Below are 15,296 nucleotides of genomic sequence, written 5' to 3'. Positions count from 1 at the left end.
TCTCCATGTACCCTTACTGATCATTATTTTTATTGCCTTATGATCTGAAAAGGTTGCATTTATTATTTCTGCTTTTCTGCATTTGTGTGCCATGTTTCTGTGACCTAGTGTATGATCTATTTTTGTGAATGTGCCATGTGGCGCTGAGAAGGTGTATTCCTTTTTGTCTCTATTTATTTTTCTCCATATGTCTATTAACTCTAATTTTTCTAAGATTTCATTCACATCTTTTACCTCTTTCTTATTTTTTTAACATTGTTTTATTTGATCATTTCCAAACATTATTCATTGGAAACAAAGATCATTTTCTTTTCTTCCCTCCCCCCCCACCTCTCCCATAGCCGACACGCGATTCCACTGGGTTTCACATGTGTTCTTGATTCAAACCCATTTCCATGTTGTTGGTATCTGCATTAGTGTTCATTTAGTCTCTCCTCAGTCATATCCCCTCCACCCCTGCAGTCAAGCAGTTGCTTTTCATTGGTCTTTTTACTCCCACAGTTTATTCTCTTTTTATGGATAGTGTTTTTAGATCCCTGCAGATTGTTCAGGGACATTGCATTGACACCAATGGAGAAGTCCATTACCTTCGATTGTACCACAATGTATCAGTCTCTGTGTACAATGTTTTCCTGGTGCTGCTCCTTTCGCTCTGATTTTACCTCTTGTTTATTTTTTGGTTTGATTTATCTAAATTTGATAGTGGTTGGTTCAAGTCTCCCACTAATATGGTTTTACTGTCTATTTCCTCCTTCAATTCTCCTAGTTTTTCCATTAGAAATTTGGATGCTATGCCATTTGGTGCATACATGTTGATTAGTGATAATTCCTCATTGTCTATACTCCCTTTTAACAGAATATATTTACCTTCCCTATCCCTTTTGATCTGGTCTATTTTTGCTTTGGCTTTGTCAGATATCATGATTGCAACTCCTGCCTTCTTTCTATCAGTTGAGGCCCAGAAGGTCTTACTCCATCCTTTAATTCTAACCTTGTGAGTATCAACCCGCCTCATATGTGTTTCTTGAAGACAACATATGGTAGAATTTTGGATTCTAATCCATTCTGGTATTCGTCTACGTTTTATGGGTGAGTTCATCCCATTCATGTTCAAAGTTACGATTGTCACTTGTGGATTTCCTGGCATTTTGATATCTTCCCCTAATTCTGACCTTTCTTCTTTAGCTATAACCTTTTAAACCAGTAATTTACTTTAGATTAGTCCCCCTAGTCCCCTCCCTTGATATGCTTCCCTTTCTAGCCCCTCCCTTTTTATGCTCCCTTCCCCTCCCCCCTCTCCTTCCCTCCCTTTTTATACTCCCTCCCCCCACCCCTCCTTAATTTCCCCTTCTCTCTTACCCTTTTGGATAAGATAAAGTTCAAGATCCCAATGGATCTAGATGTTCTAAGCTCTCAGAGTTGATTCCACTGAGAGTAAGGTTTGAGTAATACCAATTAGCACTTTCTTCCTCTCCTCCATATAGGAAATTTCTTCCCCTCCCCTTCCCATGTGTATCTTTGTGTGAGAAAGATTATTCTATTTAGTTTTTTCTCTATTTCTTGAAGTATATCTCAGTACCATCAACAATTCACCCCCTCCCTTTTTCTTTCTTTCACCCCCCCTTTCTCCATATTGTCTTAATGCCCCAAGCATTCCCTATGTGTGATTCTTCTAACTACTCTAATGATGCATACAATTTTTGAGAGTTACACATTACAATTTCCCCACATATTAATATATATATAATTTGATATAAATGTAGTCCTTATAGAAGAGAGTTTGAATAAAAGAAAAAGATAACATTTTTCTCCTTTTCCCTTTCCTTCATATTTACCTTTTCAAGTTTTCTTTGCTCTTTGTGTTTGGATATCGAACTTTCCACAGAGCTCTGGTCTTTTCTTTACAAAAACTTGGAAATCTTGTGTTTTGTTGAATGCCCATACTTTCCCCTGGAAGTATATAGTCAGTTTTGATGGATAGCTGATTCTTGGTTGAAGACCCAGCTCTCTTGCCTTTCTGAAAATCATGTTCCATGCCTTACGGTTGCTCAGAGTGGAAATTACAAGGTCTTGTGTGACCCTGATTGACATTCCTTTATATCTAAATTGTCTTTTTCTGGCTTCTTGTAAGATTTTTTTCTTTTGCTTGAAAGCTTTGGAAATTGGCAATTACATTCCTGGGAGTTGTCTTTTGGGGATTTAGTGTAGAGGGTGTTCTGTGAACTCTTTCAATGCCTGTATTTTCCCCTTGTTCTAGAATCTCTGGGCAGTTTTCTTTGATGATGTCTTGTATTATGATGTCGAGATTACTATTTATTTCTGGCTTTTTTGGTAGGCCAATTATTCTCAAATTGTCTCTCCTTCCTCTATTTTCCAGGTCTGTCACCTTGTCATTGAGATATTTTGTGTTATCTTCTAATTTCTTAGTCTTTTGGCTTTGCTTCATTAATTCTTGCTCTTTTGCAAGATCATTGTCTTCCAGTTGCCTGATTCTGACCCTTAAAGCCTGGTTTTCCTTTTCAGTTTGGTCTATCCTGGTATTTGAGGCTTCAAGCTATTTCTGTAGTTGCGTTTTTTCGTGTTTCAGATTGCTGAGTTCCTTTTGCATTATTTCCCATTTTTACTGCCAGAAGGCTTCCATCTTTTTGATAACTTCCAATTTAAATTCTTCAAGAGCTTGTGGTCAATTTCCATTTCTTTTGGAAGGTTTTGGAGCATTTGTTTGCGCTTCCTCTTCTGCTATTTCCTCTGTTTTTTGTGTTTTCCCTCCACAAAATGTATCCAAAGTCACCCCCTTCTTCTTGCTTTTCTTGGTGTTGGGGTGTTGGTGTTCTTCAGTACAGTTTGCCATCTCTGTGTTTTGTTTATTTGTTTTTTTTCTTCCTCCCCTTTCCAGTCAGAAATCTGAATGAGTAATACTTGCTCTCAGTATAAGGGTCTAATGGTCAAGGCTTTAATCTCAGGCTAATTCTAGGTTCTCTGCAGCTGCGCTGTCTTCCTGGGGAGGCCCAGGGACTGCCCTCCCCTGTCTGCCGGCATTTTGGGAGTTAGTGCTCTCAGGTGAAAGTCTTTGGTGGTCTTAGCTAACTCCCAAAACCTGTATGTTCCCCTTGCTCACCTCAGGGGGTCCCTTCGCGCACTCTGTGATTATAGAGTGCTAGTTCTGGGCGTCCGAGATCTGTGCTCCCCTAGCCTGCCTGCCGGGGTTTGGGGTGTTAGTAATCTCAGGAGAAGGACCTTGGTGATCTTATTCAGGTCCCGAGACCTGGGGCTGCCCATTGTTCAGTCCTGGGGTGCCCCTCTCTCACTTGTTGATTCTGGCCAGTGCTGACTTTAACTCTGGTTCCAGCTGTTTGGTGGGGGAGGGGAGGGTCGGTCAGCTTTTCATTCCCTTATATTGTGAAGATGCCAGAATCCCACCTACCTTCAGAGCTTTGCCTTGTTGTGGGGTCTTTCCATTCTTCTGAGGAGGGTTGTTTATTTTGGGAGGGTCTTTTGAAGTCATCTGTGTCGTTGGGTCTGAGGAGAGGAAGCAAGCCATGTCTACTCTGCAGCCATGCTTACCCGGAAGTCTTGGTCAAGATTCTTATCATGTGGGGGCAGCTAAGTGGCTCAATGGATAGAGAGCCAGGCCTACAGACAGGAGGTCCTGGGTTCAAATCTGGCATCTGCACTTCCTAGCAGTGTGACCCTGGGCAAGTCCCTTAACCCCCATTGCCTAACCCTTACCACTCTTCTGCCTTAGAATCAATATCGATTCTAAGACAGAAGGTAAGGGTTTGAAAAAAAAAAGAGTCTTATCATTCCTATTAGTTGTGGTCTGGGATATACACATTTGATTCTCAGACACTATGTTATTCATGACATCTGAAATCAGTTTTTCACTTCTAAATCCCTTGCTTTCATAGGACAGGATTAAGAAGAACAATATCCATGCCCCTTTGGTCTTTTCTTTCCTGTCCAGCACTTCATATTCTTTGGCCATCCATTTTAAATTTCTTCAGGCAGTATCATTTTTGTTCATAGCAATCATCAGAAGTGGTCAGTAGTCATCTGATTCAATTTGGCTTGGGAAGCTGTCTTTTATGTCTTGGATACATGGCCCAGGAAGACGACAGATCTCTATTGTTGTTATAAGACTGCAAATAACTATCTTGGTATTCTTAAGCACATAGTCACCAACCACCATTACCCTTCACTTTTTCTTGTGATCTTTAGCATTATTTTGGAAGATATGTCCTCCTTTTTCAGAAGAACTTCACTTTTATTTTTTTCCTTTGGCATAAGTGTTTGGAGTGAGTAAATATAATTTCTGAGTCAGCTACCAGGTGACACTTTGTTTATACATTTCCTTTCAGGGATGTCTAGTTTACTTCCCCTTTCATTTTGTCCTCTAAAAATGAGTTTCTCCCCTACATGTGTCACAACTTATGTATCTGCATACTTAAAATAACAAAATGGCAATTATCTTGGCTCTAATTCCACTCCTTCAAATGATTATCTCCTACTTTTTTTTTTACTTCCCTGTGTCCAACCAATTCAGACTGGCAACATATACATAATTGCAATTTAGTATGAGTACAGTTAAAAATGAAAATAAAAGACATACTCTGCTACCCCCTCATATAAGGACCACCTTCTCCATTACCTTTTTCAGTCTAATATGTGACCACTACCCTCTCCCCACCCATTCTTCTATATTAGGGATCCCCCAACATTTTACTACCTCAGTTCATGGAATATAGGAGAGAAGAAGGACATGGATACTATCCCTCAAGATCAAAGGGGAGTAGAGAAGCAAAGCTTCTCAAAGATCACCCAGTCAGAGCCTAGCTAAATTCTAGGAAAGACACAGCATAGCCATTCTCAGTTCTCAATGAGTTCTGGACAACAAATGATTTTATGACACCTTCTCCTCAGGTCACCTTGATATCATCTCAGATCCACTAGGAGGTCTCAAATGGAATAAATGATAGTCATTGTCTTTTAGAGTATCCTCTGTAATAGGTGGGGGAGAGGGAAACTGCTCTGATACAGATCAGTTCCTCACTGGGAAGTTCTAAAAACCACCTCACCTAGTATCTTACCCTCTCTGAATTAATTACCTGGGCCTTTGGGAAATCCAGAGAGGGCAAAATAATGCAACAATTCCCTTGGATTAAGTTTTTAAATCTTGCAAAATAAATCAAGCTAGAAATAAAAGTTGCTAAAACAAGTTCAGAAAGAAGTAATGGAGAAAAGGATTGATATGGGGAATGTAATATAAATGAATATAAGTAGAATGAACCCACAACAGAATACTTTAGTGGAAAATAGAGGTATCAGATTAAATGGAGGAAATAACAGGAATTGGGTTATCCAAAGAATTGGAAAACATGTGGAATTAAGTGATGGACCTGGAAGACATCATGTATCTCAGGGTTTCCAATCTGTTCTTCAACATTGAATATTTATTCAAAACAATAATGAGCTGAGAAGGAACTGGCTGCTAGAACATCATACAATTTTTTTAGTATATGTGCTGCTGAAGCAAGTACTACCAGACAATTTTTATATCCTATATTGAAAAAGGGATTAAGAAATAGTCATAGTCCAACTTCCTGGTGAGTGCTGTTATTTTTCTGCTAAAATGGTTTGTTCTTAGTCTCTGCTAAAGCTTTATGGTCACAACATCAAGGAAAGTCATGATATCATTGGATTGATGGAGATCTCATTGAAGGATTGAGTTAGTGTCTAGTGTTTTCTTGCTTTCCTTGCAATCTGCTCACTTCCCTCCCTGCTGCTAGCATCATGACTTCCATTGATCTATCTCTCTCAGATCTCTTCTCAGACCTCTTCTCAGACCTGGTAGATGATGACAACTTTTGCAATGTCCTTATTTATCCCTTAGTTCTTGTCTGAAAACAGAGACTGCCTTTATTGTCTTTGAAGGGGCTCTGGAGGAGAGTAACTTTTACTTTCATCTTTGTAACACCAGTCTTTAGGATGGTGCCTGGCACAAAGTGAGCAATAAATGCTTTTTAAGTTGAATTAAGTTGCCCAAGAAGGGTTTTCTTTCCCATAAGCAGCTCAACATCACTTGCTCTCTTGCACTGAATGCTCTGCTGTTACTTTTTCCTACTCTCACCTCCATGCACTCCAGGAGCTCTTTGAAAAATGTTCTTTGGATGCTTTTTGTTTTTCACACTGCTATTGTGTCCCAATAACCCATCCCCTCACAACATTCCCTTTTATGCCAAAAAGAACTGTGAAACAAAATAAACCAATGTATCAAACACATGTGCAATAGTTTGTACCTATATAGTCTATGATACTTTTTCAAGAAGAAATATGTTGATTCCATCATAAGTTCTCAAAAATGAAGAATAAACATTGTTTTCATCTTTTGTCTTTCTTCTGGAAGGCAGAAGAGTGGTAAGGGCTAGGCAAGTGGGGTTAGGTGACTTGTCTGGGTCTCACAGCTAGGAAGTATTTGAGGCTGGATTTGAATCCAAGACCTCCTGTTCTCTATCCACTGAGCCACCCAGCTGTTCTCATTATATATCTTTAAAATTGTTGTTTAAAACTCCATAATGGAGCAAGGGTCAATGGAAATTAAGGGAGAGTTTTCAATGGAAAAAATACAAACTGTAGAACCACATGGAGAGGATGCTCAGATTCCCTAATAACCAAAAAATTCAAATCAAGGAAACTTTATACTCAACTAGAATAAAAAAATAGCAAACAATTATGGAATTTAATGTTTATATTTCTATGCTGTAGCACGTGTTTGAAAACATTGTTAGTTTGGACAAAGGCTAGTGCAGTCTGATAATATATAATGAGTATAATGAAGGTCACAAAAAAGATTGTATCTTTTAACCCTTAGTAGATCACTCACTACCTTTAAATATTAAAAATTTTAACAGAACCTATTTAGAGATAAAAAGGAGATAGTACCTAAGGTTTGACCATAGCCTGGTGACAGCTTTAGTGAGGCTCTACAACTACAGTATAGTGGGCCCTAGGATCTGAAAGAAAGGTCAAAGACAACCCTCCCCCAAAATGAGCTTGTGTACAGACCACACGATACAGTGGAAAGAGCCTTGCACATGAAATCAAAAGAGCTGTATTTGTGGCTTAGTCACGTACCAGCTCTGTGCTGCTGGACAAGTCACTCAGTTTTAGGTTCCTCATCAGTCAATGGGGCTGCTGTAGTGTTGGAAGACTCAGATAATGATGGAACTCTTTATAAACATTAAGATAGAACTGGAGAAGTTAAGTCTGGTGACAGAAAGATTTTAGGGGCTTAGGATAACTGTCTTCAAGTATTCGAAGAACTGTCAAATGAAAGGGATTAGATTTGTTTGACCTCAAAGCACAAAACTAGAAACAATGAGGGAAAAGCAGCAAAAAGAGCAAATTTTGGATTGATAGTAAGGGGAAAAAATCCTAACATAGAAATCTTCCAGAGTGGAATGACTTGCCTTGGAGGTAGTGAGCTATCCATCACTTGAGGATTCAAATAGAACGACCCCTTGTTGGGCATGTTGTAGTTGGGATTCATTTGCACATGTGGATTAAACCAGATGGTTGCTGAAGTCCCTTCCAATTCTTAAATTATGTGATTCTGCAGTATTTTCAATGACTCAGAGTTGTACAGAAGTTGTGGCAAGTGTGGACATAGTTCCAAATGAAGATGCCTTAGGTACTTATTTAAATGGTGGTAAGTTGCTCCTAGCATGAAAGGAAGTCAAAGGAATATATAATATATCACAGGCTCAAGAACCTCATAACAGTCATGATATCAGTTGTTAGGCATTTGGAGACTAGATCTGTTCAAATGAAAGAGAAAACATTTGATATTTCAGGTGGAAAAAAACTTTTTTTTCAAGGTAATTAGGGTAGAAGTGAGTTTAAAGTGTTAATTTTGTAGTTAAATGAAGTGGAAAATGAAGTGATCATTGGTGCAAGGGAAAGGCAATGGGAGTAGTTTTGGTCCTGTAACCTGGACACCAAAGATCCTATGAATACGCAGACTTCCGGTATGTGAAAGATAATCTCACCTCAGAGAAAGCAATAATGCTAACCTATTTTATATTTTAAAAAAGAAGTTTCACATCTTTCGTCTCAGCTAATCTTTACAATAACCCTCCAAAATAAATGAGGTTATTTATCCCCATTTTATAGATAATACAATTGAGACTCTAAAATATTAAGTTATTTTTCCAAAATGATCTTGCTAGTCAGCTGCAAAGTTCAGGCCTCCTGACTCCTGACCTATGTTTTATTGCATGACTTCTTTATTCAAAAAATAACACATTTACAGAAGAGTATTAGGGAGCTCCTGATTCTCATATGAATTGAGTAAATGTAATATGGGGAATTCCCTACATCTCATTTCATTTAATATACTTTATTGCCCCTGTTTTCCTGCAGTACATGGAGCCGTGGTTACAGTCAGCAAAAGACCAAGAACGTGAGAGGGCTGCTGCCAGCATGGCTCAAATGCTGAGATCTTTATCCAGACATGTCAACTTGCAAGTAAGCAACCCTTGAATTAAGGAAGTAAAATAAGTCAGAAACTTTTTTTTTTCCTTTGAGAAAATTTGCTTAATGGGATTATAGTGACTCCTTTGTTTCTCCACTGAGAAGATAAATGAAATATTCTACATCCTTACTTGTCTACTGAAATGATACACAGACCATACCACATCCTTTTTTCCTCTTATTCCAAGGCTTTAACGGTAAGTGGCTGGGGACAGCTAGGTGACTAGAAGGCTTGTCCTGGAGATGGAATGTCCTGGGTTCAAATGTGGCCTCAGACATTCCTATCTGGGTAACCCTGGGTAAATCACTGAACCCCAGTTACCCAGCCCTTAATCTTCTTCTGCCTTGGAACCGATTCTATGACAGAAGGTAAAGGTTAAAAAAAAAAAAAAGTAAGTGACCCTTTGGACTTAAGTGATTAGACTATTTCTTCCCCAATAATTAAGCTCCTTTCTTAAATGTATGTATATATTTACATGTATTTAAATAAATATATATGTATATGTATATACATATTATCTATCTGTGCTGAATAGAGTTGCCTTTTCTACTTTTCATCTTGGTTGCAGTTTAGGGATGATAACTCTGTTTTGTGACTCTCACTTCCATTCAAGTCCTTTCCATTCCGTAAAATCTTCAGTTTCCATGTTGAGGAAGTAGTTTGGAAACAGAACACAACTCAGTTCCTTAGCCTCAAAGGTACTAGAGTAAAATGTAGATTAAACATTTTCTTTAAAAGAAGCCTTAGATTCTTTCCACCAATAGGGCTACCAATAGAGCTATGCTCCCCACTTTTCTGTGATCACCCAAACTAAATGTAAGCCCCATGAGGAAGTATTGCCTTGCCTGGGGGCTGAGAGGCAATGACATGGGAGTGACCCATAGGGATCACAGCCCTTGAAGTCATCACATCTGGCAGATGTGAGGGATGGTATAGTAAAAAGGAAAGAACACTGACTGAGAATCTGTATTCAAATCCCATATCTGCTGCTTCCTAGCTGTGTGACCTAAGTTATTCATCTTCTCTGGGTTTTAAATTACCTTTTCTGGAAAAGGGGGAGATTGGATTCAGTGATCCCTAAGGTCCTTTCTAGCCCTAAATCCTCTGGGTATTCTCAGAAACAAAATTCTACCATTCAAGGAAAGCAGGAGGTCAAGCCCAGGAAAGGTAGCTCAGGAGCAGGTTAGTAATATAGGTCTGAACCAGAAAACAGGGTCCAAGAGTGATGTTAATAAGAGAGGGAAGTGCTTTTCCCTGGTCAGGAGTACCTTGTTTTCCTACTGTCTTCTGGGTGTGGGTAGCTCTGGGCCCTTAGGTATTCATCATAATGAAACAGAGGTCAGAGGGCTACAGACAGAACATGCCTTTTATTCAGATGTTGGCATATCAACTCTGCTGTAAAGCTTTTAGTAGAATACCAGGAGAACAAATCCAAAGAGAGCCTGTGGGGCTAACCTATGCCTTTTTTCCCCTCCTCTCTAGCCTCCTCTGCATTTTCAAAATCTAGGGAAACTGGTGGCTCTAATGTCCTTGCTTTGTGGGGACCCAGTGGAGGAGGTGACCCAAGAGGCTGCAGAGGGCACCCACCATCTGCTTCGCATCACCCTGAGGATCAAGTGTAAGAAAATACCCAAACCCAACAGGACTTCAATGTTTCATCTCTCTAGGCACTAATAAGCAACTTCTCGCCTCCCTCATTCTTTCCATTGCAGAAAGCTAATTTTTTATAAACAAATAGAAAACTTAAAGAGAAGGGACAGGCAAGTCAAACAGCAACTGGGCAGAGAGTGAGCCATGCAGTCATAGGCTGAGAAAGTCTAGGCCACCAGAGTCTACTGTCTTTATTTAATAGCAGCATGGTCAAATCTTTATATGACAGTTATGTTACAGTGGAAAGAATGCTAGAATCAGTGTCAGAAAACCTGTATTTGAGTCCCAGCTCTGACACTGATTTAGTGACCCTAGGCAAAAATCACCTCATCTTTCTGAGCCTCAGTTTCTTCATCTGTAAAATGGAGATAATATTTTCTTTACCTGCCTCACAGGGCTATTATAAGGAAAGTTTTATTTACCTTAGAGGGCTCTAGAAATATGGGTTATTGTTAATCAATTCAATAGGCATTTATTAACCAACTACTATTAATAAACTCCTTTAAAATAGTTTCATTCTTTATAGCTAAGTACTCTAGCTAAGCTACATCTAGCATGTAGATGCTTAATAAAAGCTTATCATTGTCAGGCTCTTTGGTAGACAATGGGGATAAAAAGGAAAATATCAACAGTCCCTGCCCTTAAGGAGGAGCTTGTTTGTTTTGGGAAAGGAAGACTCACACATACACAGAAAAGTAAATAAATATTACATACAAAAGATATACAAAGTCCCGTGTGGGCAGGGGAGAATTGCTAGTGTAAGGAAAGGATCCAGAAGTACACAGAGTAGAAGGTAGCACTTGAACTGGGCCTTAAGGAAGTGAAGGCTCCCAAGCAGCACCAGGGAGAGTACACCAAGCATGGAACCTATACAAAGGAACAGATTCAGGAAGTAGAATTGTGAGACCTGAAAATGAACAAGTGTATCCATTTGGCTGGGATGAAGAATACTTGAAACGGAGTAAAATGTGAGATCAGTGTAGACGTACAGGGTGGAACTAGATTGTAGAGGATTTTTAAATGCTAAACAGAGTAGTTTGCAATCCAGAGGCAATTAGAACCACCACTGGAATGTATGTAGTGACAGCAGTGCAACAGGAACCACTGCATCCTAGGGATCTCTGATAGTCAATAGGGTACTGACTGGGATGATTGCATTGGCCAAACTTGGGATAGAAGTAAGTAGAAGAGACTGTAGCCACTCTTTATTATTTAGAGCCAGGTTCGAGTCTACAATCCCTCCTTCTCCCATGTATTGTTATCTTATATCTCTCCTGCCCCCAAATCCCCAAGCCCATCTTCTTCTGCCCCATGTACATACAACCTTCCATCTTTCCTATTGATAATTTGCTTTTTAGGACTTCCTGTTAGATAGCTTAGCTCTTAGCCTACCAGTAATGACTAATAGCCCAATTATCTGTGTACAACCCAATCTGTGGCTACCTAAGGGAAGCGGACAAACAATTGTATGTATTTTCAGAAATAGTTTTCAGAAAATGAAATAATAGTTTTTGAAATGCTATAAATTGAGCATGGAGATAGTAATCTTCATTTGTGGATTAGATGAAGATTCTCAGACTCTGGATACTAATTTATGAAATCCTGAGAAAAGAAGCAAAGAGAAAAACGCCCAGTGTTTTCCATGTACTTTTCAGGTCTCACTTATGATAAGAAGAGTCATCAGAATTTTAAGGGAGCTGTGAAGAAATGTAAGGAGCTCTTAGAAATCTACAACATCAGACAGTTCTACAGCAATCCTTTCAAAATTGCTCAGGTAACTGACATGATTCTGGAGGGGAGGTGGTTGGTCTTTCTCAATACTCCTTATGTATCTGGGCTGGTTACCTTGGTTGGTTAGAACATGATGCCAAGGAGGCCAAGATCTCAGGTTAGATCCCTGCTCAGGTATAACTTTTTATAGAAATGAACCACTTGGTTCTTCTGCCATAGACTATACCCCTAAATCCGGGCAAGTATTTACAAAAGCATGCCCTGGTCACTAGGAGAATGGATGAAATCACAGAATCAGAAAATCACCAAGTCTCAGCTGATGTAGGTCAACTTGTAATTAAGCAAAAAACCCTCCACAGCATTCCCAAATATCTAGCCCTTTGCTACTCTAAAAATCTAATAACATGTTGTACTGAAAACAGATAAAGGATCATATTTCTTTATAGAGATCAGTAATTTCTCTTTGTTCAGTCCTATGTGCAATTATGAAATGTTTAATGAAATAAATGTTATATAATTAGGATATTGAGCCCAACAAATAGATTACAGATATTACCCTATGCAAAGTCATGATTTGTTAATTCCTAAAAAACATGTATGTATTGTTGAAGGTCTTAGAAATGTTTACTTCCTAAATAATAACAAAGATTTAACAGGTGAGTCTAAAGCAGAGATTCTTAACCTAGGATCCATGGACCTTGAAGGAATACATGGATAGATTCAGAGGGACTGAGAACTTGTATGAGAAAAAAAAATCTTTATTTTTATGATTCTCTAACTGAAATTTAGTACTTCATCCAGTTATTTAAAAACATCATTTTGAGAAGGCTTCATAGATTTCACCAAATTGCCAGGGGTCCATGACACAAAAAAAGATTAAGAACCCCTGGTCTTCAGGTTTTTTTTAAAAATAATATGAAGTTCTTTTCCCTCTTCTTACTGGTAAAATATTCTCAACTTTCTCAAGATCAGGGATTCAGAGTTTTTTAATTGACTTGATATTACATGAGTTGAATGACTTAATAAGGCAGGGAGGTGGTACAAGAAGGATTTGAATACAGCACTTTGTCTAAATCTGAGCCCTCTTTTTTTTTTTTTAATCCCCTGAGCCCTCTGATTGGCTGTTGGGCAGAGGAGCAGGGATGTGAAAAAATGTCATCAGTAGAGGGGGGAGAAGAGCAGCTCCTCTGCCTTTCTAGTAAGGAGCTCTGGGAGCAAGGGGAAAGGTAGTGGACCTTTCTAGTAAGGAACTCTGGGGGCAGGTGGAGAGCAGAGAGTGCTCTGCATGCCACCTTTGGCACCTGTGCCATCACTGAGAGCTAAGTGACTTGCCCAGAGTCACATAGCTAGGAAGTGTCTGAGGTCAGATATGAATCCAGGAGCTCCAGTCTCCAGGTCTGGCTCTCTAATGCTTTTGAGTCAACTAACTGACCCTCAAGATGCTTTCTATGCATATCATCATCTCATTTGATCCACACAACAAGCCTGGGAGGTAAGGAGAGCAGATTTTCTACCCCTCAATCCTTTGAAGGTCCATGGATCCTAGGTTAATTTATTACTGAGACCTTTAACAATTTTTAACAGATGAAGAATCTGAAGTTCAGAAAGTGTAAGTGATTTGCCCAACTTTGTGTAGCTTGTTAATGGCAGAGACAGGCAGGGCTAGAAGCTCAGGCTACTGACTCTTGACTCTTATATCAGATCTTACTTTAGAAAGTTCATTTCTCTTAATGCATTTCAGGTCTTTGAAGTTTTTCTCAGTCCAAATGAACTTTCCCAATATATAATAACTACCTTGGATGGACTGAAAAATCCAAAACATCCTTGTATCCAACAATCAGCAGGGATATTGCTGGTGACAATGGTTAAATGTGCTGAAACACGATTTGAGAAGGTAAGAGATTCATGGGAACTAAGCTCCTGTGTTAGAAGCAAGTTTGAGGAACCCATCACCTAGAGTTGCCTAGGTGGTCATTTTAAAGCTTTTGGTTCCTTTTTGAAGGTAGGCTATTACGCCTTAACTCAGAGGATAGAGCACAACTTCTAAAGGGACCCTGACCCAGAACTTTACTTGGGCTTTTACCAGTGTCCAAGTTTTCTTCACTTCATTTATTAAGTAGCCATTTATTGAACTGACTATTTACTATATGCATAGTGAAAGGCAAAAGAGATTTAAAACAAGAGATTTAAGACATGCCCTTCAGTAATTTATAGCTTCATTGGGAGAAAAATAGATGAATTCACGTTTATGGAATCATGTGCCTGTATAAAAGATAGGATAAAGAAATATCCCACTTTTTCTGGCTTCTGTCACCTTAGAGTCACTCTCATAGTTGTAGAGGTCACAAGAACAGCCCTAAATCCAGTCATACACAGTAGCAAGGTTTTAGGTTACTTGCTCTTTTCATCCCAGGTATCAGACATCATCAGAGCAATTTGTGGCCGACTGCCCATAATCGGTCAGTTTATTGCTCGTCAGCATGCTATGAACATTGTGAGCCTGCTCATTTCTAAGCCCACGTATACGGATATAGTGCTTGACCAACTTTTGCTTCATCCGATTCCATTTGACAGGTAAGTGAGCTCTTCAAGGACTTTCATTGGATCCTGAGGATCACCTAAGGACATTGAAGCAGTGGTAGAAGTAGAAATGATTTGTTAAATTCAGCCACCTATATTCTTGGTATATTTTATATATACATATATATATTTATATATATTATATAGTACAGTATGTGAATACAACATATACTATTACATCATTTGTATGTTGATAGTTATGGAATTCTGCTCCTCTATTTTCTCACCCATTTTCAATATTAACAGTTTCTATGTATTGAATGCTATATTTTCAGGGAGAAATATTCTATTCTTATGAGAAGCAGCATTGTGTAGTAGATAAAAGAACTAGCTTTGGAGCCAGGAAGACCAGTGCTCAAATCTTGCCTCATACATCCTGGTCATGTGATCCTAGCTAATTACTTAATTTAAAAATAATTTTCAGCCACTCTCCAGGATCATAAATTCATTAGAGTAAGTTTCCTCATCCATAAGTTCTTTATATTCCTTATAAACCAATGAAATAAAAAGTCTAGTACTTATCCCTAATTATACCCTTTGGGAATGTCAAAGCCCAAGGAAGCTCAAGTCACCAATATGGGCCCAGAGTACTGGCTAAGTTTTAAAAGTCTTCACATTATTTAAATTTTTTTTTAGAATATTTTTCCGTGGTTACATGATTTGTGTTCTTTCCCTCCCTTTTCCCTTTTTCCCATCCCCTCTAAGAGCTGACAAACAAATCCACTGGTTTATACATATCTTACTATTTAAAACCTATTTCCATATTATTCATATTTTTAATAAAGTAATTTTTTAAAAACCACAA

General features: G+C 38.7%; 1 protein-coding gene across 3 annotated transcripts in view; it reads left to right on the top strand.

The window, feature by feature from the left end:
• MROH8 (maestro heat like repeat family member 8) overlaps positions 1–15,296 on the top strand; it is a 65,136-nt gene that overhangs the window by 34,343 nt on the left and 15,497 nt on the right. For all 3 annotated transcript variants that reach the window (XM_016427638.2, XM_007474442.3, XM_016427636.2), the window contains 5 exons: positions 8,419–8,523; positions 10,013–10,148; positions 11,836–11,954; positions 13,653–13,805; positions 14,325–14,485. In XM_016427638.2, coding sequence (XP_016283124.2) covers positions 8,419–8,523; positions 10,013–10,148; positions 11,836–11,954; positions 13,653–13,805; positions 14,325–14,485 — 674 coding nt within the window. The remainder of the gene's footprint in view (positions 1–8,418; positions 8,524–10,012; positions 10,149–11,835; positions 11,955–13,652; positions 13,806–14,324; positions 14,486–15,296) is intronic.

This window comes from Monodelphis domestica, chromosome 1 (genome assembly GCF_027887165.1).
Source record: "Monodelphis domestica isolate mMonDom1 chromosome 1, mMonDom1.pri, whole genome shotgun sequence".
Taxonomy (NCBI): domain Eukaryota; kingdom Metazoa; phylum Chordata; class Mammalia; order Didelphimorphia; family Didelphidae; genus Monodelphis; species Monodelphis domestica.
Note: the sequence above shows the minus strand (reverse complement) of the source record. Positions and strands in the feature narration are given on the sequence as shown.